Here is a 26,949-nt window from a genome sequence, read left to right as displayed (position 1 = left end):
GCCCACATGTGCATATATGAAAGTCACGACATGCATAGAACGGCCCTTGTAATGCCCAATGCGAGCCTGCAGATGGTGCCATCACCACCCGAATACACCCTGGCATCACCCCACTGTATTGCCACAGACTTACACGTGCGACCTGATTTTGCTGTCTTTGGCCACACAATGATTGTACAACAATCGCACAATGAACATCATACCTCAGCAAGAATCGCACAATGACATTGTTTCTTTAACCACTTCCTGACCGGAATCCCCCCCCCCCCCCCATCACCTTTCTTACCAGGCATGGACCACCTGGACATGAATAGTCTATGGTCAGTCAGGAACTGGTTAAAAAGAGAAGAACCAAAAAAATAAATGAGGGTCAAGTGGTGTGCTCCTCGCCGTCACATTCTGGCTGTCACTTCGGTATCGTCCTGCAGGCGGTGGGCAGGCGGCACAGTGGGGCTGGTGGCATGCAGTGGTCACTGGTTGCAAGGATCAGACGTGTAATGGCCTGCAAGGCCTTAGACATGAAGGCCGACGAGAAAGGAAGAAGAAAATCGGTGTGTCCCTGAGTCAGAAGCTCTTACTTGAATCATCCCCTTTCCTCGTAGGGGGTTTGCAGCCCACCACCCTATTTATTATGCATAGTCGCCTAACCAGCGCCTTAACCTGCTCTGCATCGTAGACCCTGGAACACATTGCCCCTCCGTTTATACAGTGCTGTACATCTATATACACCTACATGCTGTACCTATATATATATACACATACATACCAACATATACAATGCTGTGCGTACATCCACAGGGGCTCTGCATAGTCATATACATGGCTGTGGCTACCCATCTATACTGTGCTGTGCATACGTGTAGATATATATACAAGGCTGTGCATAAATAAGCTGTACATAGTTCTGTGCATGTAGACATTATACATTTCCTCCGACCCCCTCTAGAAGTGTACTGTGCTGTACAAGCATCGTTATCTACAGGTCTGTACATACATGTCCATACCAGGCGCTGTACACAGATATGTGCAATGTGTCTCAGTTCCAAATGCAAGGACCCCCTTCCCCAGTGATATATGTATAGAGAATAATATGTGCATAGATTTCCTCTCGATTTGTGCATTACTCTAGACTACAGAATTGTCCGTCCAGTGGGAACCAAGGTGTGTGTGTCCAGTGCGAGGTGTGTAGGCATGGATGCATGGTGTGTGTCACTGTATGAGGGATAGGCGAAGATATGATATAGGATAGGGCTGGACAAATTTCAGGAGCCAAAGGGTTCTGAAGACTTTGGGAACTTCTAGGCTGTTTCCTATTGGTTCCTATGAAAGTTCTTATTGGCGAGCCTACTAAAAAAAACATCATAGCAGGTCCTGGTGTGGTGTGAGTGGCTCCTAGTATATTGTCCATGCCTGGGATAGGGGTAGGAGGAAGAATATGAGAGTATGTAAAATGAGTGACAATGATGATGATGATGATGAAGAAGAAACCTTCCTACCTTCATAGATAGATCCTCTGTGATGATACTACATTATCCTATAACCTGACCATAAGGATCTGTGGAGGCCTAAACATTAGATGACCCTCTGAATCTGTGCAGATTCTAAGTTATCCCATAACCTGACCTTCAGGATCTGAGAAGGACTTGACAACCCATATCTTGACCTTCAGGATCTGTGGAGGCCTTGACACCCTATTACGTGACCCTCTGAATCTGTGAAAGTACTATGTTACCCCAGAATCTGAGCTTCGGGGTCAGTTAAGGTCCTGACACCTCATATAACTTGATCTTCAGGATCTGTTAAAACCATGTCACCCTACAATACCCCTTAACCTGCTCAGCAGGGTCTGCCAAGATCCGTAGAAACCATAACTTGACCTTCAGGATCTAAGAAGGTCCTCACACTCTATAACTTGACCTTTAGGGTCTGTGAAGGTGCTGACGTGCCATAACTTGACCTTAAGGGTCTCTGAAGGCCCTGACACCCCATAACTTGATCTTCACAATCTATTAAGACCCTATAACCCTATGCTACCCCTTAACCTGACCGTTAAGGTCTGTGAAGGTTCTGACACCCCTTATAACTCGACCTTAAGAACCTAAGATGGTCCTGACACACTGTAACTTAACCCTTAGGGTCTGTGAAGGTTTTGAAACCCCATAACTTAATCTTTAGGGTCTGCGAAGTTTCTGACACCCTATAACTTAATCTTCAGGGCCTGTAACAGTTCTGGCACTCCATTATTCCTTTTCGATGTGGTTACAGAATAAAATTAAAGTTCCACCATCCATAGTCTTGTCAATAAAGTGATTCGGCTCATGCAGTAGGACTGACCCTGGCATTGCCAGGTCTTACCTTCTATGAGGGTCCTTCCCCCACTGTGAATCACTACTAGGTGGCAATAAAGAAGTGACAACTAGTACATGTGGGGGGGAGGTAAAAGAGAGCCCTCCTAGATCTGCCTGACCTGGTGCCTCAAGACAAAGCCTCATGGTGCAGATGTTTGTTCACAGTGTTCTCCTGCCACTCGCTATTACCCCCTTCATTATATAGTAAAATTTATATGTGCTTTTTATACGCCTGTTTCCTTTTAACCCTTTCATTTCATTACCATGGATGCTTTGGTGGAAGTGATGTGGAAATGCATGTAGACATCATGGGCGATGAAGATGATGAAAGTTGTGCTGTTCTGAATGCTGGAAGCATGTGGTGTGTAGTGTTTATAGTGCTGTTGTGATGTTTTATGTGTGATGGCTTTTGCATCGGTTCTGCTGTCCACGTGGAGATGGGCTGATTGTCTGGTCTATATGGTTGATGTGAGGTGTTCTGCATCGGTGTGGCGTCACAGTGTGTCTGGAGATGTCACTCGTTCCCGGGTATACCAGACCCTACAAGCTGGAAATCCTGACAGTCTCCTGGTAGTATCTGGCTGTTACGCTGGAATTCCTCATAACGCCAGCATTCGGTGATGAGGGCTCATCTGGAGTGTTGGCAGGCGGCGTAGGGATGCTGATAATGGCTGCCGTTAGATCGGACGTCTCACAATTAAGCTTCAGGTTCCCATGGGTTTTGGCATTGAGACTGGAGCGACTAAACCGAGGTGATGTAAAGAGAGAAGACAAAACCAAAAAAGTGAGTGAGACACAAAAATAACGCAAAACATTGACCAATTTGTCTTCTACAAGGAGCTTTCCAAGATGCAGATAGTCCTAACACTTAAAGCAACTCTCTGGTTTAAGGACAAACTTCTGTCCCGGAACTAAAGTTGGAGGGTGGTATATTACTGGCACTTGTTCTTCTCTGCCGTCCTTCCAATCTGCTGGTTCACAGTCCTGTTATCGGCTGTCCAAGATGGCAAACGCAATCTTCAGACTGTCTACTCCCAGTGTGCATTGGCAGTATTAGACTACTAATCATGTGGTCAGCACTAGCCAATCATAGAGCAGTGCACACTGCATTAAAGGGGTTGTCAGGTTATAAGCTATTGATGGCCTATCAGCGGGATAAGTCATCACTAGTAGATTGGCAGGTCCCATGACGATCAGCTTTTCGCTGGATTGGTGTACTGGCGTACGGAACTGAATTATACAGGAAGCATACAGCTCCATTTTTTCTGTAGTGACCAGACTTGGTATTGCAGGCCAAGCTCCCATTGAAATGAATGGAAATTTTGCCTGCAATACCAAGCCTGACCACTACAGTAAGAACAGCGCTGTCTGCTTCCAGGCTGACCTTCAAATATGACAGACTGTAGATGAGTCCCTATCAGCTGGTTACATACCCATGAGTGGTAGTAGTTGTGGCCCAGCTATAGTGTGATGCCAAGGATGGGTATCCAATGACATCAACAGAAAAAGAGCCCTCAACTTTACAGCAGAGACAACAAGTGGCACCAGAAGTTGCCGGGCCAAAGTCCCCCCACTGAGCATTTAAAATGGAATATTCTGCGTACAGAAGTGCTTGTATTCATTATTAATGGCTATTAATGTAGTTATTTATGCCATCGTTTTTCTTTTCAACCCCCTCATTGGCAGCAGTGCAGTAACTACCAGGACTGCTGCCGCTGCTGTATTGGATTTTGGCATCCGCTATGTACAGTGTAATAACAGATGATGTTATCTTACGTATATAAGTAATTGTATAGGCATCATTATCTGCAGGCTATAATAGTCTATGGCTGGTTTATAACATCTAATAAATAATATATAGCTGGTATTATTCTATGTAGAATTGTTCCCTCTGGAGGAATCTGTCATCTGTCCTTCTTGCCTCCAGCTTCTTGTAGGTACGTCCAGGGAGAACGGCATCAATATACACCTTATGAATAAAGCTTTCCCCCTAAAACTAATCCCTTTGCCTTAGGTTGCCTGCAGACGTCTGGGTCAGATCCCGTTGTGAGGATTCTCGCAGCTGGACCCGACCCTCTGCAGGGACCAGCGCGGCGCTCACCTGCTCCCGCGGCTCCGGCTCTGTGATGTGGCGGCTGCCATCCAGCCGGCGCATGCGCAGAGCGGAGCCAGAGGCCGGGGAGTGACATTTCTGTGTGGGGCTCTGCGAGCCCCACACAGAAATAGAGCATGCCGCGATTTGTTTTCCGTGTGACATTTCACGCGGACAAATCGCGACCGTCTGCATTGGATTGCGTTTTCTAACGCAATCCCATGGCAGCTTTAGGCAGGCTGCACACGGCCGTGAAGGGCTCCACCGCGGAGCCCGTCATGGCGCCCCCCAGGAGACCCCAAACTTACCTGCGGATCCGGCGTCCTCGCTCCCGCATGACGCTTCCCCGCCCGCCTCCGCTGCGTCGTGTGACATGCCCACCGCGTCACATGATGCGGTGGGCGGGGAAGCGTTTTCACGCTATCTTCCGCTGTGCTACAGCGGAAGATAGCGTGAACGGACGGCTTACATTGACTGCAATGGAAGCCGTCCGCGCGTACACCCGCGGTAAATAGAGCATGCCGCGGGTGAGAATGGGAGATTTCACAGTGCGGAATTCCGCGGTGGAATTCTGCACCGTGAGCCCTGAGCTATTAGGTGCAATAGAACCTAATACCTGCGGGCAACGCAGCGGATTTCCGCCGCGAATTATGCGGCGGAAATCCGTTCGTGGGAAGGAGGCCTTAGGGCGGAAATTCTGCGGGAAATCCGGCCATGGAATTTCCGCCCGTGTGCAGGGGGCCATAAACTGAAACCCACAGTTGGGTCCCCTTAAAAAGTAACCTTTATTGATTTGTAGTGAAATAAATTGTAGTAGCAATGGAATAAAAAGATCAGCAGAGAAGTGACTGTTAGACTACAAAAGCTGCAGAAAACCCCTCTGTCTTCTGCATCCAGCTGTTTTCTGCTCGAAGCGCCCGGCTGTTGTACAGCCTAACGCTCCGAGCGGGGTATGAAGAGTACAGCTGGACCGCTGTGTTCTTCATGCCCAGCTGTATCCCGCTGTGAATTCCTGATCAGGCTCATCGTTATCTTTCAGCATGCTACTGGGAGATTGGAAGGCATCCTGTGACTATTGTGAAAGTGCAGGAGAGAGCTGCTGTGACTACTTGGAAGGTCTTGTGACTACAGATGGTCTCCTGTGACTACTGGGTTAACGGAGTGAGGCTTCTGTGACTACTGAGTAGGTGGAGATGGCCTGTTGTGACTACTAGGGAAATAGAAGGGGGCTGCTGTGACTACTAGGGGAGATGAGGGGGCTACTGTGACTACTAAGTGGAATGGGGGGCTGCTGTGACTACTGGGGGAGTGAAAGGGCTGCTATAACTATTGGGGGAGTGGATAAGGCTCCTGTAACTATGGAATAGTGGACGGAGGCTTCTGTGATTTTGTTTTAATGATAATTGCTCCGTGTAAAAGGGCCTTTAGTGGGACAGTTCTGGACACAAGCACTGCTGTCACTACCAAGGGGGGCTCTATTGTGACTCATGCATCCCAAGTAGTAGTATGGAGCCGATCTTACAGCATTGTAATCCTGGCTCCTAATGTTTAGCTTGTAGACTTTGCTAAGCTTGTGCATACCCCTTGGTTGGAAGTAGACATGTACCTTTAAGAGACTAATACATCAATAGTTCACGCCAAGAAGTCTAGTCTGGATATATCGCTCCTCCATCTTCTCAGAAATTATCGTCTTGTAGAAATATATTGTCTTGTTTAACTTTATGTAAAAAGACGTTTCTTCTGGGTCAATGCTGACAGCTAACTTTAAAAGCTGCCAATCTCCAGTCTATCCCTGAGTAAATGCTTGTCATCCCTGCCCGCCTGCTGACAGGCCATTGCCATACGAGATATGGTACATTAAGTGTAGTATGGGCACGAGTGAGTGAGGCAGTTTTGGGAGGAACTCTCTGCTTGGCATTGCTAATGGAGGCACTTCTCTAGCTGGCATTGTTAATGAGAGCACTGTCTGATGGGCAGTGAAGGATGAATGGGTGCAGTCTCTGACTTGCTAGGGGAGGCACCTGCTGGTATTTATAGGGGCATTGTATTGCTGGCATTGTTAATACGAGGGGCTGCTGAAAAGTCTTTTGGCTTTTTCATCTTCATGTACTTTCACATCAATGAAAGCTCAATCTTTGCAATACATTGTGAGCAAATTTTGGCAAGATCCCATGTGCCATTCTTATATTCTACGGGTCTGAAGGCAACATGGTGGAGTCAGCAGCAAATTTCACTGCAAAGAAGAGCAGCGCAATGATGAAGTTCCAGTTTGACAGAGTGCAAACATTAGGTGACAAGTGTCCTTTATGCTCCAAGGTAAAAAATTGGTTTGCCAAGTTTATAAACTTGACACTTCAACACCGATGATGAAGACTGTTCCGGGAGACCTCCAGTGGTGACTGTTCCAGAAACCATAAGTGCCATTATTACATGATTCTGCAAGACCGAAGAATTTCCGCTATGATGACAGCCGAGGCCGTGAACATTTCCAGAGAGAGTTGGGTCCATAATTCATGGCCATCTGGACATGATAATGATGTCTGCCAAATGGGTCCCGAAATGTTTGTCAGCAGAACAAAAGTGTGCCTGAGTACAAGCCACCTGGAGAATTCTGCAGCTTTTTCGGCAGGACGTTGATGCTTTTCTGTCTCAACTGGTGACGATAGATGAGATGTGGACTTTTATGTATGATCCCGAGTCAAAAGGGCAGTCAAGAAAATGGAGACACAGTGGTTCACCGCATCCAAAGAAGTTCAGAGTACAGAAGTGGTCATCCAAGGTGATGGCAGCTGTCTTCTGGGATAATGACGGGATGCTGCGTGTGGACGACCTTCCAAAGGGGTCTACTATCATGGCTGTGTATTACACAACACTGATGGATAAATTGAAGGAGGCATTGAAGACACAAAGGTGTGGAAAGTTGACTCAAGATGCCTCGTGCCACTGAGAGCAAACTGGCTAACCTGGGCTTCAAGGTGCTGGATGATCCTCCTTATTCACCTGATCTGGCACCCTCAGACTATCATTTTTTTCTCATTTGAAGAAACGCCTCAAGGGAACCAAATTTGCCTTAATTTCTAATGCAATGGCAGCAGCTGACGCCCGATTTCCCAACCAAAGGCATTCTAAATGGGTTGAAGAAGTTGCAACGCCTCAGTTGGATGTGCACTGATATCTGAGGGGACTATGAAGAATAACTGTGAATTGGCATTGTTCTACGTTAATGTTTTTGTGGTCAAAGCCAAGGACGTATCAGCATCCCCTCGTAGCAGCATCTGTACATATTGTCGGCGACACTGTTAATGGGGCACTAGCTGCTGACATTGCTTAAGGGGTCACTCTAGCTCTGTAACTGGGGGTCTCTATCATTATAGGGGTGTTATAAATATTTGAGCGTGAATCTTATTCAAGTGTCAGAAGAATAGATCCCTAGTAACATAAGTGTGAGACCCCTTTTATAAAGGAGGCCATATCACACTCACAAGCAAAATATACCACCCCCAACCACCCCATAGTTACACTCCATTGAAGTCAATGGACAGTCAGGTAGTATTTTCATTGAAAAGTGCGGAAAAAAGAAAATCCCAAGCAGTAGCAGTATTTCTATCCGATTTCTAGTGGTGTACACAGTTGTGAAGACCCTGAAGTAGACCGGTCAGTGGGGTTTGTCAGCATCTAGTTCCTATGTAACTGTCTGCTCACCTCTGGCTGAGACCCTTCTGTACATGCAGGGTATCCAGCTCTTGCATGCTGCCACGACTGACGGACACAGTGGAGTTAGCAAGTCGGATGGCACGGCGCTTGGCTCGTCGTGGGCAGCAAGATGTAGTTAGGCCCTGCTGGGAGGAGACGGAGGTGCTGCGGCTGGTTCGGTACCCTATAGACTCGGTCATGAGAGCTTCACTATAGGTGTGCTCATCTGTAAACTCATGGCACTGGGAAGAAGAAAGAAGAAGAGAGAAGGAGACAGCAATACAAGCTCAGAGCCCAATCATGAAGTATAGAATGTGAAGACATCATGTCAGACATCACCTACACTATGGTATGTGCAACCCCTCTCCTAGTTATTGAGTTCAGGAGTGTCACCCACTGCAAACAAAAAATGGCCGCACCTTTAAGGGGTTGAATAATAACATTTTATGTGTGTTCACCAGTAGGGGGAGCTCACTGTATACAGATTATACATTGACTCCAATAGTAACAAAGTATGCGGGAATTTTCTTTGCTTGGTCTTGGTCACCATTATTTGTCTAGTGTTCTCACATACTTAGAGCATCATGGATTTCTAAGCTTGGAGACCTATGTCATGCATGCTGCGGTGTTCCAGCTGCAATCAGGAAGTGGAACTGGGGTGGTGCCTCTACGTCAGCCTAGTCCACATGACCGTGCCTTGGACGCTGTTGAGTGACTCTTTCCAGTCACTGCAGGAGTTCCCTTAGGTTTCATCTGTCAGAAATCCCGCTGGTTCTCCTGTCATTGCAGAAGTTCCCTTCGGAGTCACCTGTTTGGAATACCTCTGTGTGTAATGTTCCCCTCTTTTCTTCCCTGCTTCAATATCTCCTGTGGTGTATGTACTGATTGGCCTACAGGGAGATGTTTCCCCTAGCCGGACAATCAGCCATAACTGGTGTGTATTTATTCTGGCCCTGTCCCAGCATGGGGGCCACTTATTCTGCAGAGTGTATACATGCTATTTGGATGTTTGTCTGTTCATTTGGTGTTTTCTATGTTTGGTCTAAGTCCTGTCTTGTTTGTGCTACCCGTCCAATGGTGGTCAGATGCCCAAGTCTAGTTCTGTCTGTTTTCTTCCATTTTACGGTGGTCGGATGACTGAGGAATATGTCCTGTCTGAATCACCTCCATCTGTTGTTGGACACCTAAAGCCCCTCCGTCCATTGGTATACGGATGCCTGAACCCCTTCCATCTGTGGGTATGCAGACGCCTGAATTACCTCTGTCCATTGGTATGCAGACGCCTGAATCACTTCTGTCTGTTGGTGTGCAGACGCCTGAATCACCTCTGTCCGTTGGTGTGCAGACGCCTAAACCATGTCCTGTTTGTTGTGTCTGCTGTGGCTATTAAGTGCCTTTTCCTAGCCTTGCTTGCATCTCCTTCTGTGTACATCCTTTCTACCCCCCCATTTAGGGACATGCTAGGTTCCTTAGGTTTGAGATGTGAGGCTACCCCTATCAGGACGATCACCCTGCATTTAGATAGGGTCCTCGAAGCCAATGTTGGTTAGGGATGGTATTCTCACTCCTAGGTGCATCCCTTGTTTTGGTGTTGTCGTGTCATGGTTTGACATGTCGGTGGCGTTCGTGGAGGGCATCATAGTTGTGCACTGCACAAATGTAACAGCCTATCTGGTTGAGTATAGACTAGTCTATAGATTCTTACCGTGGTCTTCTCCAGACAGTGCAGCAGATGATGATGCTGGAGCTCAAAGGCTGAGCGGTTCTTCACGCAGAGCGCACGAGTTTCACTGTCCTCCTGGGAAGAAGCAAACAACATTTGAGAATTACCTCCAGCCCCCAAGAAAACTTTTGGACCTTTTGATTAAATTAAGAAGTGAAAGCAGCAGCATCTACAGCAGTGATCTCCAACCCGTGGCTTTCTGACTGTTGGAAAACTACAACTCCCAGCATGCTAGGACAGCCACAAGATGAAGGCTACTGATCTTCAGGATTTAGGCAAGCAAACTCTATTCTTTGGTCTATTCTTGCCTCATCACCAGTTCTCTTCTTCTCCTTGTCATTCCTTGACCTCTAAGGAAGCTCTGATTTCTCCCTCAGAACACGTCTACATCCCTTCACCTTACTGATATCGCATTCTTATGCCAAGTGCCAATATAACGTCTTGTCCTTATTTCATCCCCACTACTGAATCCTTCCTTATTGATTTTCTTAGCTGCAGCTCAGTGAGGGGAAGGACTTCACAGCTTCACTCCTGCACATTATATCACAGCAAGAAGCTGCATAAAATGTTAAAGGGGTTGTCCCGCGCCGAAACGGGTTTTCTTTTTTTCAATAGCCCCCACGTTCGGCGCGAGACAAACCCGATGCAGGGGTTTAAAAAAAAAAAAACGGATAGTGCTTACCTGAATCCCCGCGCTCCGGTGACTTCTTACTTACCTTGCGAAGATGGCCGCCGGGATCTTCACCCTCGGTGGACCGCAGGTCTTCTGTGCGGTCCATTGCCGATTCCAGCCTCCTGATTGGCTGGAATCGGCACACGTGACGGGGCGGAGCTACGAGGAGCCGCTCTCCGGCACGAGCGGCCCCATTCAGAAGAAAGAAGACCGGACTGCGCAAGCGCGTCTAATCGGGCGATTAGACACTGAAAATTAGACGGCACCATGGAGACGGGGACGCCAGCAACGGAGCAGGTAAGTGAATAACTTCTGTATGGCTCATAATTAATGCACAATGTACATTACAAAGTGCATTAATATGGCCATACAGAAGTGTATACCCCCACTTTGTTTCGCGGGACAACCCCTTTAAGTAACATTGCAAATACTTTACTTACCTTGTTCATGTATTACTGTAGTCACATCCAGAGCTGCATTCACAATTCTGCTGATTTCTTCAGATCTTAGTTTGCACAAGCTTATCTACAGAGAGTCAGGGGCGTAACTAAAGGTTCAGGGTCCCGAGTGCAAAAACTCAGCTGCCTTCACCCCCCATCTGTACCTGTACCCGTACCCGTACCTAAACCGTGCTGCATACAGCTGCAAAATTAATTTACAGATCTGATCTAGCCCCATGGCATAAGCTTTCCAAACATGGCTTATTTCCTGGACTACGTGAAAATGTGTTTGCAGCCCCTTAGGCCAGCTTCACATGGGGGAGAAAATCAAGCAAGAGTTGTGCGTTGCGAGGCGCACACATTTTGCACGAATATGACCCCCATTCTTTTGAATGGAGTCATATACATGATCGATGTTCACCCGCATCACATCGCACCGCGATGCAGGAAACAAATCGCGTCATGTCTTATCTTGGAGCGCGCTCTTGCAGCGTGGGCTGGAGGCAGCATCGCTCCTCGTGCTAAGTGCATGTGGTGCGAGGGTTCCCCATTGAAAACAATGGGAGAAAATCCATGACCCCCGAAGTGAAGCGGTTTTGACATATAAATGTCTTGCATCCTTGGGGAAATTGCATTTTTGCAAGCGTGATATCGGGCTGTGATTGACGGCCCGATATTGCGCTCACCCATGTGAAGTTAGCCTTAGGCTGGCTTCACACAGGCAATAAAACCATGAGAGGTTTGTGCGTTGCGAGACGCACAAATCTTACAGAAATATGGACACCATTCTTTTGAATGGGGTCATACACAAGAGCGATTTTTTTTCCCCCCCCTGCATGGCACTGTGATGCAATGCTATGCAGGAAACAAATCACGGCATGTTCTATCTGGCTGCGTGATATCACTTTGCAGCCCAGTTGTCTTTAATAGAGCCAGCAGCAGCATTGTATCTGTGTACTAAGCTTGGTGCTGTTGCTGTATTTATGTATAGAGCTTAGTTCTTTAGTTCTGGGGCTGTATTTGTTATGTTGTAGTAATAATATAAGTGTGCTTCTTAAATCAGCCTAGGCAAATATATATATTAGCTATTTTCTATGAAGGCGGATATATGAAAAAAAAAAATAAAAAAAAAATATATATATATATATATATATATATATATATCCACCTACATAGGAAATAGCTAGCAGTTAAATGTTTAAGAAGCTTAATATTATACCCTGGTATGTAGAAGTAGAAGTTGAATCTAAACCTTCCACTTATGGTTCCAAGAGCTAGCTATCAGGGGGAGGAACTTCTTATCTCAAGTACTGCATTCTTTCAGTTCAGATAATGTAGAATATTATATGGAATATTATTAAAGTTTATGCTACTTTGGTATATAGGAATTATGTGTTCACATAGCGACATACACCTGGGGCGTAAACATATGTTAATCATTAGCGTCATTACATACTAGGACAATCATGAGTTGTTATGATGTTGGGGGTGTGCATGTAATTGGTGCGTCATATTAAGTATATCTGTATTGTACTTCCTTTGAATAAAGCAGAAGAGTATTTGGGGCTGACAGATAACATCTGTCAGTTCAAATACATATATTCATGCATGAAGCTTCTCATTATAACCAATCTGGAGCAAACCAGTGAAATCTTCTGGAATATGATTTATTCCCATAACAGTACTAAGGTTGGTTCTGGTGCTGTATTTATGCCATGAGCTTGGTTCTGGTATTGTATCTATGTACTGAGGTTGGATAATGTTGTATTTATGTTATAAGGACTTTGGTTCTGGTACAGTATTTATTCACTGAGCTGTTCTGGTGTGGATATGAGCTATCTTGTTCAGACTACTTATCAGTACAATATGTATAGTTTTTTTATGATGGGGACATGCCAAAGATTATTCTGCACTGTCTTATCACTTCTACAGCTCCACTTCTTTCACTGCTACCTACGTCTTAACAATCCCAATTCATACGAGCATCTCTTACCGACAGGCCCCCATTCTCCTTGTAGCGCAGGAAAGCGTTGGTTGTGTTACTTTTTGCCAGTCTAATCCTGGCCAATCGGATTTTCTGCAAAGAGCAAAAGAAACCCACGTGAGTGGATGATTGCTACAGTCACTATTGCCATAGGTGGCCAGTACGTTCCTCTTCATCAAAATCCCACCCCAGACCCAAATTTCCCTATATCATGCCCCATATAACCTGTCCGACCTGTTTTTCAATAAGCACCACCCATTTGTATCTCTAGAATTAGATTGGTGCTGAATAAGGATGAGCGAGTATACTCGCTAAGGCACTACTCGCTCGAGTAATGTGCCTTAGCCGAGTATCTCCCTGCTCGTCCCTGAAGATTCAGGTGCTGCCGCGGGGCGGGGAGCTGCGGGGGAGAGCGGGGAGGAACGAAGGGGAGATCTCTCTCTCCCTCTCTCCCGCCCGCTCTCCCCTGCTCCCCGCCGCGACTCACCTGTCAGCCGCGGCGGTCCCCGAATCTTTATGGACGAGCAGGGAGATACTCGGCTAAAGCACATTACTCGAGCGAGTAGTGCCTTAGCGAGTATACTCGCTCATCCTTAGTGCTGAAGCTTTTGAATTTCAGTGAAATTAGGTCAGTAGGGGGCGCCGTTATATTCCCATTTATGGCAAATATATACAAAGACTAAGGTCAGACTCACACAGCGGTTAAATGCGAATGGCAGCGATTTTTGACTGCCATGACAGCGTATCTCACGCTCACTGTCATACAGTTTTCCTTGTTTTGTTTTTTTTAAATTTACTAGCAACACATATGCAATGTAATTGCGTATGTACAGAGTTTATTACGCGCCCATAGAGAACAATAAGGCTTTATCGCACGTAATATGCGGTAAAATAGAACATGCTGCGCTCTTTTTTTACGTGCGTATTATAAGTAATGAATATACGCCAGTGTGAATGAAGCAATGAAAATCAATGTGCTTTCATTGACTCCACTCAGCGCGTAATACAGTATTAAATTACGCTTGTGTGAGTCTGCTCTTAGTGGTGAAAAGTGGTATTTGTTCGGTGACAACCCGGTCATTTTAAATCAGCGTGATTGAATGAGATTAGAAAAACATGGCTCCTTTTATTCCTGATACAATGTGCTTCTTGCCCATGGTCTGTATGGGACAAAGCTGCCATACCAGACACATCCTATGGGTAAGAGAGGCGTTGTATCTGGAAGCAGACATCCATGCTTTTCATGCCCTTTAACCCCTTTAGTGGCATGCCCGAAAAATCTTCGGCGCTTGCTGCACTGACCATGCAGTTAAACCCTGGAAGATTTCCGTGGACAGCTCTAGTGCTGTAATGCTGGCCAGGACAAACAGTTATCGTGCCACTGTACATGTTTGCCACTGCAAAAACGTGGAAATCTCCGGGTCTTGTAGTGCAAACATGGTAATATTAAACTTGCCACTGAAGGGGTTAAAGGGTAGCTGTCGTCACGATTTCCCATGTAACTTGTAGTTCACATATAACTTGCCTGTACTTGCAGGCAGGGGAAGTAGAAATAATCTGACCCAACACCTTTTTATGCCTAAATGCACCCATTAACCATAGTAAATCGTTGAATATTTCCCAAACTGTATGTTAATGAGCTGAAAGGAGTCATGGAGCTTCTGATATCACTGACAGCATGACTTACCTCCCCGTGCTGCTGAACTTATGTGCATGCGCTGTGATACTTTGTTGCAGCGCAAGCGTACAGGTGCTTTTCTTTCCCAGGACAGTTTCATATACCCAAAAGCCAGCAATGACATTGGACGTCAAGTGCTGTGCACCCCTGAAAGTCTTCCCCCAGCGAATTATCCCCCGTATCCACCACTCAGCAGACAGGTCTGGAAAAGTTACAGCAGATCCGGTGCCGCAATAATGTTTGATATATTCATGAATATTTACGTAATGGACACAATCAGTAAAGATCATAGCGTTGCCAGGAACCAAAAAGGTTGCATTTTCTTTTCCCAGGCGGACATAAATGAATAGATGCACCCTAACTCTGACGCAACCAATAGTGGGGTGCAGGTGTGGAAATTCAGGAAAGATCGAGAAGGCAGAGAATTTTTGTGCATGCGCAATAGGCGTAAGTCCAGGTGCAGGAGTGGAATTTGGGTTTAAAGGGAATCCGTCATCAGCTTTGAGCCCTATAAACTACATTATGGGGCTCAGAGGGTGGGCGGTGTTTCATACTCACCGGGTGCCCTGCATCAGGGCGGTGACTCTGTGATGTTGGCGCGCACACAAAGTGACTCTTTTCAGGCCGCTCTGTCAATGCGCTCTTCTACAAAGATGAATTGGAGAGCGTTTACAGTGGTCTGAAAAAAGTCACACTATGTGCGTGCCAACTTCGCGGTGGCACAGTGCTGGGACAGGACACCTGCTGAGTATGAAACACGGCTCCCCGGACTCTCCATTCTCTTACCTTTTGAGCCCGTAATGTAGTTTATGGGGTTCTTTGTTGATGACAGGTTCCCTTTAGCCCTGCTAGATTATTTTCCAGGGGGACTCATCGGGCAAAAGCAGATAATACGCTATAAAGCGCAATTCCGTAAACCAAATTGCAGACACGGATCTTACTTGCTGCGCCCGGCGCTTGTCGGCTCTCTGGTTTTGGTGATAAATACGGCTGAAATTCGACACGATGACAGGGACTGGTAGTGCAATCACCAGCACTCCACTGAGGGAGCAAATGGAGCCAAAGATTTTCCCGGCAATGGTGTCTGGAACCATGTCTCCATACCTGAGGGAAGAGAGAAGGCGACCATGATGAGGCTAAGAAATAACATTTGCTGCATTTTACTATAAAGTGAATGCCTATCTTTTAAAACTGAGCTCCAAACCTCCTGCACAGACACATATATCGCCGCATGTTAGAATTCTGGCTACCTGCAGCCACCACTAGAGGGAGCCGATTAGTTTTACCCCTTGACGCTTTTGGCTGTACTTGTACAACCCTCTAGTGTCAGGTTTATATGAACCAGGATCGGGAGCTGACACCCACTGGCAACAGAAAGCGGTCGTTAACCTTTTTAATGCTACTGTATATGAATGATCAAAGACTGCAAGTTAAAATGCGAACTAAAAAAATGTAAAAATTATTATTATAAAAAAAAAAGATGTATTGATAATAAAAAGGTAACAAAAGTTTAACCCCCCCCCCCCTTCCTTTCCCATATTTATAAGAAAAAAGGATATTTGGTATGGCCGCATCCATAAAAGTCCGATCTATCAAAGTAACACGTTATTTTTAATGCACGGTGAGCTCGTCACAAAAAAACCCCCGCAACGCCAGAATTGCACTTTTTTGGTCATCAAGTCTCCAAGAAAAAAATGTAATAAAAAGTGATCAAAAAGTTGCATGTACTTTAGAATTGTATCAATAGAAACTACAGGACGACCCGCAGAAAACGAGGCCTCACACAACTATTGCGATGGAAAGATACAAAAGCTATGATTTTTTGAAAATGGGGAGGAAATACTGGAAATAACATTTATCAGAGGACCATGACCTTAAAGCCTCCTTCACACGGGCGACATCGCATCGCTGGTCCGTGCAATATCGCTGCGTCTTCTCGTGTCAATACTGCGATTTTGTAGCCCTACAAAGTCACATGTGGTGCTACAAAGTCGCGCGATTTTGTAGCACCACATGCGAGGATTTTCGGGGGGAGCTTGAAATATAAGCCCTTCCCCGAAAATAAGCTGTAGCTGAAGAAGCAAAAAAAAATACACATACATCACCTCTCCTGCGCTGTCAGCCCGGCCGCATCTTCTCCCCGGATCCCGACAATGATCTTCTGCTTCTTCTCTTCTGTCCGGGAAATCAAAAATCCCCGCCTCCTGGAAGCACTAGGTGTGATTGGCTGACGCTTAGCCAATCACAGCCAGCACTCGATGAGTGACTGTGATTGGTTCAATCACAGTCATTCATCGAGCACTGGCTATGATTGGCTAAGCGTCAGCCAATCACAGTCAGCGCCTCCAGCAGGCGGGGATTTTTGAATTCCCGGCCCGAAGAGAAGATGATGATCAGTGTTGGGACCCGGGGAGAAGATGCGGCCGGGCTGACAGTGCAGGAGAGGTGATGTATGTGTATTTTTCTTTCCTCTGCAGTTAGGGCTTATAGCTTTGACAGTAGCATTTGCTACTGTCAAAATCGCATCGCACGAAAACCCCATAGGGAAACATGGGCTACAAAACCTCGCAAGTCACGGGCATATTGCCGGACCCGCAAGGTTTTTGTGTCATTTTGTAGCATGCTAAAAAACATCGCCTGTGTCAAGGAACCCATAGGAAAGCATGGGCTTCTTACACATGCGATTTGTAGCATTGTAGCAACGCTACAAATAGAACGACTTTGTCGCCCGTGTGAAGGAGGCCTAAGGGGTTAAAGTGACTGTCTGGGTCTCGAGAAACAAAGATGGCCACACCAGGTTCTCTGACTAGCTGATGAACACCGTACATTAGTATATATCATTAGTCTAAGGCACTACATGCTACTATGATTAACCAGTGCTGCCCCATTGAGTCGTGCTGTTCAGTCAGAGCAGCATGTAGTGTGTTAGTCTACCAATACAATAATGCACAGTGCGCATCAGGTAGTCAAAGAAGCGATTCAGCCATTTTTGCTTTTCCAGACCCGGATGATCACTTTAAATCAGTCTGCAGTAAGCTCTAAAGCTCCCTCTAGTGGTGAGTACAAGCAGACAGGATTTTAATATTTAGGTCTATGCAGCAGGTTTGGAAATTTGTATCATAAAAACGGAACTCCAGCATCTACGAAGATCTATTATACAAATAATCAGCATAGAATTTGGTCCTATTTAGATTTAAAAAAAACCAAAATGATTTTCAAGGACTGCTATTTTATGAGGATCCTAGTGTGTGATTCCCTTTATTAAGGCGACATTACGAGACTATATAATTGATTGATAATACAATATATTACAGTATCAGATCAGTACACAAAGGCTTTGTGCAAATTAGTTGCTATAATTGCAGTACCACTTTTGGCCTGACCTAGTGGAGGCGCTGTTGCCTTCCTTATAGCAATTTCTCAATTATGCAGCCAAGCTCTCTCATTCATCATCAGCTCTTTTTCTTATTAGTTATGACTGGCCTATTTTTGGCGTCTCCCATTAATCCAAGATGTGTAAAAAAAATAATTATTAATGAAAAGTGACACCGAACAGCGAAAGATAATTATAGCAATCGGCCGCCGCGATCCGCCTGTAATTAGATACGCACAGCAGCACAGAATATTTCAGACCACCGACATCCACTTCTTTTGAGGCAGTGAACTGAGGGGTGATTACACTAGTGAGTATGAGGCTGTAAGTGGGGCTGTGTCTTAAGGATGTGGGAAGTCATCGGCACAGAGTATTTCAGGAGGAGTGTGTTCATCTTGTAGGAAGCTGCTCTGTAAGCGCCCTGATGGGAGAAGCGGGAAGGGAGATATGGGAGAACGCTGATGGGAGAAGCGGGAAGGGAGATATGGGAGAACGCTGATGGGAGAAGCGGGAAGGGAGATATGGGAGAACGCTGATGGGAGAAGCGGGAAGGGAGATATGGGAGAACGCTGATGGGAGAAGTGGGAAGGGAGATATGGGAGAACGCTGATGGAAGAAGCGGGAAGGGAGATATGGGAGAACGCTGATGGGAGAAGCGGGAAGGGAGATATGGGAGAAGCGGGAAGGGAGATATGGGAGAATGCTGATGGGAGAAGCGGGAAGGGAGATATGGGAGAATGCTGATGGGGGAAGCGGGAAGGGAGATATGGGAGAATGCTGATGGGAGAAGCGGAAAGGGAGATTTGGGAGAACGCTGATGGGAGAAGAGGGAAGGGAGATATGGGAGAGCAATGCCACAGCAGCTCTGCCTTACTCGCTGAGACTTCAGCAGCGTACTGCGCATGCGCCCTGAGGATCGTTACTCCCACTGCTTCTGAGGTCAGATGATTGTGGGAGGAGTAACGATTCTCAAGGCGCATGTGCAGTATGGCGCTAAGGTTTCAGCCAGTAAGGCCTCGTTCACACCTGTGCTAAAAATTGCATGAACAGGCAGCTGCACCAGGAGGAGATAGAGAAGAAGCCCCGCAGGGCTTTGGGATTTCCCCATAGCTGGGAGAGAGAGAGCAGGGCTATTGGGGATTAACCATAGCCACGCTCTATCTCCCTGTTATGGGTTAATCCCCCAAAGCCCGGCTCTTCCTCTCTGCTATGGGTTAATCCCCCATAGCTCTGCTTTCTCTCCCTGCTATGGGGGATTTACACATAGGGCTGTTCTTTCTCTCCCTGCTATGGGTTAATTTCTCTATAGCCCTGCTCTCTCTCCCCCTGCTGTGGGGGATTAACTCATAGCCCTGCTCTCTTTCTCCCTGCTCTGGGTATCCCCGAAGGATATCCACATAGCGCACAGAGAGTGAGTGGGGCTAGAGAGAGAGGGCGGGGCTATAGGGCTTCTCACAGGGATTCCCCATAGCAAATTTAGAGGGGGCAAGGCTAGAGGGTGGAATCCCTCCTCCCACGCTCTCGGGGAAGCCCTCACGGTACCCCTGTACCGACGCCCCGCCTCCAGGAAGCGCGAGCTCTGATTGGTTCTCAAGGACCGCGGCTCAGCCAATCACTGCAGCACTCGATGAACCAATCACAGACATTCAATGTGATGGATGTGATTGGTTCATCAAGTGATGCAGTGATTGGCTGAGCCATAACGCTCGAGAACCAATCAGAGCCAGCGTTTCCTGGAGGCAGGATTTTTGAACCTCCTGACCAGGAAGCACTGGCTGAAGACTACAAACAAATGCCAGAGGTGCCGGAGAAGAAGTGCGGCAGAGCGGACAGCGCCTGTTAGGTAATATATTGATTTTCAGGTTTTTTAATGCAGCTAGGGTTTATTTTCAAGGTAAGGCTTATATTTCAAGGTCCCCTTCCCCCCCAAAATGCCGGCAAAATAGCGCTACAAACTTGTGTAACTTTGTCTCACCACAAAATTGCGTTTTTGCCATGAGAAAAAGCATCAGTATCACACAGAACACAGCTGCGATATCGCTGCGATTTTCACGTGATTCTGGCACGGATCTTCTGCTAAGCTGCAGATTTTGGAAGCTGATTTGCGCACGCAGCCTCTGCAGATCCACATGCGGGCTTTTAGCCAAGTTCAATGGGTATTTATGAGCTGAGCTTGGTTCTGGTGCAGTATTTATGTTATCAGTTTGGTTCTGGTGCTGTATTTATGTTATGAGTGTATGTGGGTATGCTACCTTTCCGCACAAGCAAAATACTGGCAGACTGTCTATTAGTACAATATACATATATAGTTTTTTTCTTAACGCCAGGCTCCCACGACCGTATCTAGCAGCGTGCAGGCTGCAAGATAAGCGCATAGTACGCAATGACAATACATACTTACAGCGTGCTGCCCATTGCCATGTACCATCTTGCTGTCTATGCGCACGTAATGAGCGCAAAAATCGAATATGCTGCGATTGTTCTTGCGCGCATATTTCATGCAATTCGGGTGAGCGGTAACATGGCCGCCTATGGGAGAATACGCCATACCAACACGCTCATGTGAGCCCGACCTAAGGCAGCGGGGGGTTCTGGGTAGGGTGTGATCTAACCTCGGGTCGGGACTGCCAATGGATAGAAAAAGAAGCACAGAGTATTTCAGCACAGATGAATGGCCAGCCGCTCGTGTGATTATACTACTGACGATGGGGAATGTGAAGGGCGCCTCTCGGTGTCTGGGGGGAGGAGGACACGTCAATCTGAGCTTGGAAACTAGTGGAGAGCAACCGCTTCTTCGAGAACATATGATATCTACGTACGGGTTATTAGAGCGCCCCTTGTGGACTCCTGCAGCAGTGATTGTATATGCAAAGCGTCTGCTAAAATAAACGCTCAGGGATTAACAGAACGGAGTGGAGTTATCTATAAAGCGAGCGCAGAGGATCTGTGTCTGCAACCTCCAGACAAACCAATTACCAGGAAGGCAGCAGCCCAGGGAGGGAATATTAGTGTTACATGAACGTGCGCCTCCTGGGGGACTGCTTGGATATGACGCTCCGACTGCTGCAGGATAAATTGGTTGTGGATGAGAATGCTAAATGGGTTATACGAGAACAGAAAAACATGGCTGCTTTCTTCCACAAACAGCACCACTCCTGTCCAGTGGCCATGCGTGGTATTGCAATACAGCTCCACTGCCTCTGGACGTAAATGGCGCTGTCTATATTCCATTCATATTTTTTACTGCATGGCTTTCTGCAGATTTAACCGATCAATGGGCAAAAACCCGCGTGGTTAATGCTGACACAGAAAATCGTGTTACTATTAATTTTTGCATGACATGTCACATCTTGATGCAGAAACTCACAGCAGCAGCACCACGTGCGAATGACTGTAAGAACGCCAATTATGATCGGGAGTCGAGTTTGTTAAAAATTTGTTCGTGCAAATATACGTTGCGTGTCAGCGAATGCATATATGCATCCGCTCGTGTGAAGGAGCCCTTAGATGTCTATTCACTGCGTTTTTACGCATGAAGCCAGCAGGCAGTGTAAAAATAAAAATTAAATTAGTTCATTTCGGGTTTTTTGAGTGCCTGAAAAATGTAGTGAGTACGCATGCAAAAAAATGCATATGCACCAAATATGTAGATATAGATGCAGGGCGATTTTCATGCACCACAATTGCATATACTTGTGTGAATGAGCCCTAACTGATAAGCAGCAGAAGAGTGGAGGGAAACTATAGGTGGTTGAACATATTGAAACTATAGGTGGTTGAACATATTGAAACTATAGGTGGTTGAACATATTGAAACTATAGGTGGTTGAACATATTGAAACTATAGGTGGTTAAACTGTAGGAGAAATGTGGTATTACATGGTGCTAAAAGTCATGCTGAGTCCTCAGTGCCGAAGGCGTTGTCTGAGTTGGAGTGAACTTTGGAGGCTTTCTGTATGGTGGGTCCTCTACTGCCCACTGATGAAATAGATGCCCCAGTTTACACTTCTTCCTCCTCATAGCAAGGAATAGGGTTAACCTTTACAAGAACGTGATGCATCTAGCAATATAATCTCTTGTCAGTGGGGTTTTGCCAATAAAGGCAGACCATGTGACTGCTATGGGGCACTACTGCTAAGTGGGGCCACAGAGGGGCACTATTACTATGGGTGTCATTCAGAGGGACTTTGGGGGTAGCAGCAGGATGGGAAGAGTATGCAGAGACCATTCATGGCTGTAATAGTTTTCATGACAGCGCAGGTAGAGAAGAAAAACAAAACCAGATCTCACCAGAGACCTCACCTGTGATCATTGGAGGTAACTGCACTGTAAACACTATCACAGTGTAGAGCTCATATCTGATTATTATATGGTGACTGCAATATTTAGAGATATACTAAAGCAGAGCCGCTGTATCTAAGCCTGCCGTGTCATAAATGTTGTCTAATAGAGCATATATCTAATTGTTTTCTGTCTCAGAGGGGCCGGGGGGCCAATTCTGAGTTTTGCTATGGGGCCCCATGAGTTCCGTGTACGTCGCTGCCTCTAGTAATATAACAATGGTCACTAAACTTGTTCGTGCAGAAATGAGATGCCTAAGAGAGATGCCAGGGATGTGTTTGAGTGTGTGTGGCACTGCCACTCACCCTGCCAGGCACATCAGTAACAAGCCGGCAATGCAAGTAGACAGGCTCATGCAAGCAACAAAATGAGCAAAACCCCAGAATGCCTAGCTTCCAGCAAACAAGTAATCATACCGACGTGTCTGGCTCGCCCCGCTGTGCCCATCTGCACATGGGCAGAAGTCACTTGTCATTGCTGGATTAATAGGGAAAGAAACTTCTAGTCTCATGTCCTTCCAAGAGTAAGAATAGAGAATAAAACCGCACCCTCATGTAAATGCACGTTTCGTGCCAGTGAGCATTTGCGCAACACCCCCTATTGACTTCTATGGGAATTTTTGCTGCTTAAATATCTTTGTTCTATTTTTTTGGCATGACCGAAATGTGAGCGCAAAATACGGAAAATTGAATTAAATCCATGCACACGCAAATTTTGCGCACACAAATCTGTCCGTGTGAAGCCGGCCTGAGGCCAATTTCAGACGATCGTATTATAACACGTCCGTATACTTTATTTTCTACTAGGCAGATACTGATCCGTATTTACCCAATAGGAAAAAATAGCAATATGGAGGAAAAAAACGTGAAGAATAGGTCGTACTGCGTTTAAAAAAAACAGCCATGTGAATAGATACATAGAATTACATTGGCTCTGTACTACGGTCGGCAACACACGGGCCAAATACAGACTTAATACATGCTGCTGGGCCACTTTCATACGAGAGCAATTTCTCGGCAAAGTGAGCTAAAAAACGGTGACTAATAGAGATGAGCGAGCATACTCAGTAAGGCGAATTACTCGAGAGAGCATCACCTTTTGGCTCGTCCCTGAAGATTCGGGGGGGGCGGTGGTGGGGGGGAGCGGGGAAGAGAATGAGAGATCTCTCTCTCCCTCCCAAACCCCTCCGCAACCCCCGCTCACCCACGCGCCCCCCCCCCTGCGATGCTCTCTCGAGTAAATCGCCTTACTGAGTATGCTCGCTCATCTCTAGTGACTAACTCTGCCGCAAATCAGATGCACGAAGAAGAGCCGTGACCAAATCACTGCTATTCTTCACTATTTTACCATCCATTCACACAGCTGGTTGTGGTGAATTAACGCCGCAGCCCCGAAATCCCTCGGTCGCTGGAATGACTTTAATGACTTTTAAGGCCTCATGTCCACGGGGAAAATCAGGCTCGCCGCGGATTCTCCATGCAGAATCCCACAGCAGGTCCCTCCTGCCCCGCGGACATGAGGCTAAAAATAAGATTAAACTCACCTGTCCGGACGCTGCGGATCTTCCCTCTGTCTCGGCCGGATCTTCTTTCTTCAGCCGGGCGGATGTGCTCGGCACGCCAGCAGCGTGCCGCGCGCATGCGCCGGGCACATCTGCCGGGCCGAAGAAAGAAGATCCGGCGCGACGGAGGGAAGATCCACAGCGTCCGGACAGGTAAGTTTAATTCAGGTACGGGAGTTCCGCGGATCCAGACGGCTTCCATAGGCTTCAATAGAAGCCTGCGAGAACCGTCCCCACGGGAGACCCGCCCGAAAATGGAGCATGCTGCGGGTGTTTTCCTGCGCACGCAATCCGCGCCTCAGGGGAAAATGACATCCGTAGGTATTTAACTACCTGCGGGTGTCCAATGCATCCCTATGGGTCGCGGATCCGCGTGCGGGAAAAACGCTATGGATGTTAAATAACAATTATCCAGTGGACATGAGGCCTAAATGCCTCAACTAGAGGCACCTGTCAGTGTTTAGCGGCGCTAAAGTCTCTGGAGCCTCCTGTGTTGGTCCGTCAAGAGATAGGACAAGATGTATCTTTTAGCGAAGCAAGAAATTTCGAAGTTGAAATAACGCATTTCTGTCCTATCTTTTGCAATGCATGTTTTTTTTTTTTGGTGCGTCAAAAATCATCAGTCTGAAGTAATCCATAGGAGACCTTTGGTTCTAATAGACACGATTTTTTTGATGCGCCTACTTAGTGTCAAAATAGCGCTTGTGTGAAAGAGGCCTTGGGCTGTATTTACATGGGTGATTGCGATACTGCGTGTTTTTCACGCTCATTTAAAAAATCATGTTGGTTCCAATACTTATAAGGCCACTCTCACACGTGATTAGCGCAGCGTCCCGAATGTCGTGCTAACCGAGGTACAACACCGCCATCGATTTCAATAGGACCTCACAGACCAGCGCTCGAACACAGTGTTTCTAATGCAGCAATTTTCAAGCCCTGTCTGCTCTATTTTTGGGCGTTTTAGTGCATTTTAACGCACCTCAGTACCCATGACCCTGATGGGGTTAGAAAAGGCTGTCGAACACTGTAACATGCAAACTATGTGAAAAATTGCGGAAAAATTCCATTTTTCAAATTCCGTTTTCTGAACGCGTGTGTGAGAGCAGCCTCATGGTAAAAATCGCATTACACCCACTAGGTATTTTTTTTTTTTTTTTTTTTTTACCTGCCATAGAAAATAAAGGGCAGTATCGCCCCAAAATAGAAACATTGCACGTGTTCTATGTCGCACAACTGCTGTGATCGAAAAATCAGACATGCAAATACATAGGCTCTATTTCCATGTGGCTTTCCTGTGTCTCGCAATGCACTAAATTCGCACAATAACATCCCCCAATTAGATGCGGCCTTAGAGGTTTTTGTCCTATTTACAGAACTTTCTCTTGATGAAGCAACAGTTTGTGCTCCAGAGCTGCTCCTCTTACAGGGGACAGAAACTTTCAGCCATAGTCAGCCATTACATGGGCTATGGAGAGGAACACAGGGAGGACTGTCATCACTTCACTGCCCAGAAGCCATGATAACGGGGCAGAGTGGTGACAGCGAATACAGACACCATTAATGTGGCATTAGAACTGTGAAAAGTGGAATTACGTTCTAATTACAGAAAAACTTTGACGGAGATTCATTAGCGAAGAATTCCTTATTGATTCATTCCAATGAGTGATGAAGACAGCTCCTCCTCCCTCTCCCAGCACAGCACAGCAAGCTCTGCCACAGAGCATGCCCACAACACTCCCCATACAAGCCAATGCTGAGTTTTCTCAGAAGATTGATGAACGGCAGATCTATGCCTGGCTGGTGTTTTACCAGCCGTCGTACATAGCAAGGGATCTCCATCGCCCTATGTGTGGAAGCTCTCAGGAGGCCTTGAAGGCATTGTCCATCAGGATAAACCATTTTTCTATTGCAGGGGACGCCAATGTATACCCCATCCATAACATCCTTCTATATTAATAGGGCATATGGACAACAGGGTTTTACTAGTTAACTTTGGGTTTCATTTCCTCACTGTAGGCTTTTGTTTGCTGCCAGTGAATGGAAACATTCATTATCACAGGTTCCTAAGTCTGTCTTGATCATGACTGACTGATTCACTGGATTAGGGCTCAGTCACACAGGCGTTTTTTTGCCCGATTTGCAGATGCGCTTGCGATCCGCATCTATATATACCCAATGCTTAGCAATGGAATCGGTCACATGGCTGTTTTTTATGCGGATGTGCTGAAAATTATATGACACAACGATTCGCAGAACGCATGTAACTGCATTCTGCGCAAATCGTTGTTCTTGTATATGCGCTCAATGGGGCTGGCAGCAGCAGCGCCGACCCCATTGAGAACATATACTAAAGATTGTTCTCCTCTGCCACAGCTGTTACAGCTGTGGCCGAAAAGAACGATGTTTTCCCATTGAATTCAATGGAGCCGCCAATACAGCCGGCTCCATTGAAAGCAATGGGCTGCCGTAAAGCGCCGTATTAATTTTCGGGGAAGGGCTTCAAATATAAGCCCGTCCCTGAAAACCATCCAAAAAAAGTGTAAAAAATAAAAAAATATATGTACTCACCTTATTGCAGCTGCCGAAGATCAGCCGCGTCCAACTGGCTTTTCTCCTGAACTGCTTTCTGTAATATTCAGCAGGCGGGGATTTAAAATCCCCACCTGCTGAATGGACTGCTTTTGATTGGTCACAGCCCTCAGCCAATCAGAGGCAGCTCTCACTCACCCATTCATGAATTCATGAATTTTTTTTTTGCACCAATAGTGCGAGATCGAAAAATCGCCGTTGCATGCCCTATTTTTGGGCAATTCTCTTTTAGAATCAGTTATGGGATAGACAAAAAAAAATCACATCACATTCGCCCAAATTTGTTGGAACAACACTCGATTTTCACGCACGTGCAGCAATGTGATGCGTTTTTTTTGGCAGCAGAAATCACAGATTTGCAAATATGATATCACTCCAAGTTTCTGACACTCTCCCTTGTGAATGCACCAAAGCATTTAGGGCTTTAGGAAAGTTGGGTGACCATCCCTGTATA

General features: G+C 46.4%; 1 protein-coding gene across 1 annotated transcript in view; it reads right to left on the bottom strand.

The window, feature by feature from the left end:
- Positions 1-2,418: 2,418 nt before the first annotated feature.
- KCND1 (potassium voltage-gated channel subfamily D member 1) overlaps positions 2,419-26,949 on the bottom strand; it is a 42,529-nt gene continuing 17,998 nt past the window's right edge. Inside the window, exons 2-6 of the mRNA XM_066579750.1 lie at positions 15,573-15,735; positions 12,963-13,046; positions 9,839-9,931; positions 8,143-8,375; positions 2,419-3,090 (exon numbers count right to left, since the gene is read on the bottom strand). Of these exons, the coding sequence (XP_066435847.1) occupies positions 2,889-3,090; positions 8,143-8,375; positions 9,839-9,931; positions 12,963-13,046; positions 15,573-15,735 (775 nt within the window). The 3' untranslated portion in view covers positions 2,419-2,888. The remainder of the gene's footprint in view (positions 3,091-8,142; positions 8,376-9,838; positions 9,932-12,962; positions 13,047-15,572; positions 15,736-26,949) is intronic.

The sequence above is a fragment of the Eleutherodactylus coqui genome, chromosome 10 (genome assembly GCF_035609145.1).
Source record: "Eleutherodactylus coqui strain aEleCoq1 chromosome 10, aEleCoq1.hap1, whole genome shotgun sequence".
NCBI lineage: Eukaryota > Metazoa > Chordata > Amphibia > Anura > Eleutherodactylidae > Eleutherodactylus > Eleutherodactylus coqui.
The sequence above is the reverse complement of the archived record's forward strand: the minus strand, read 5'-3'. Positions and strand labels throughout refer to the sequence as shown.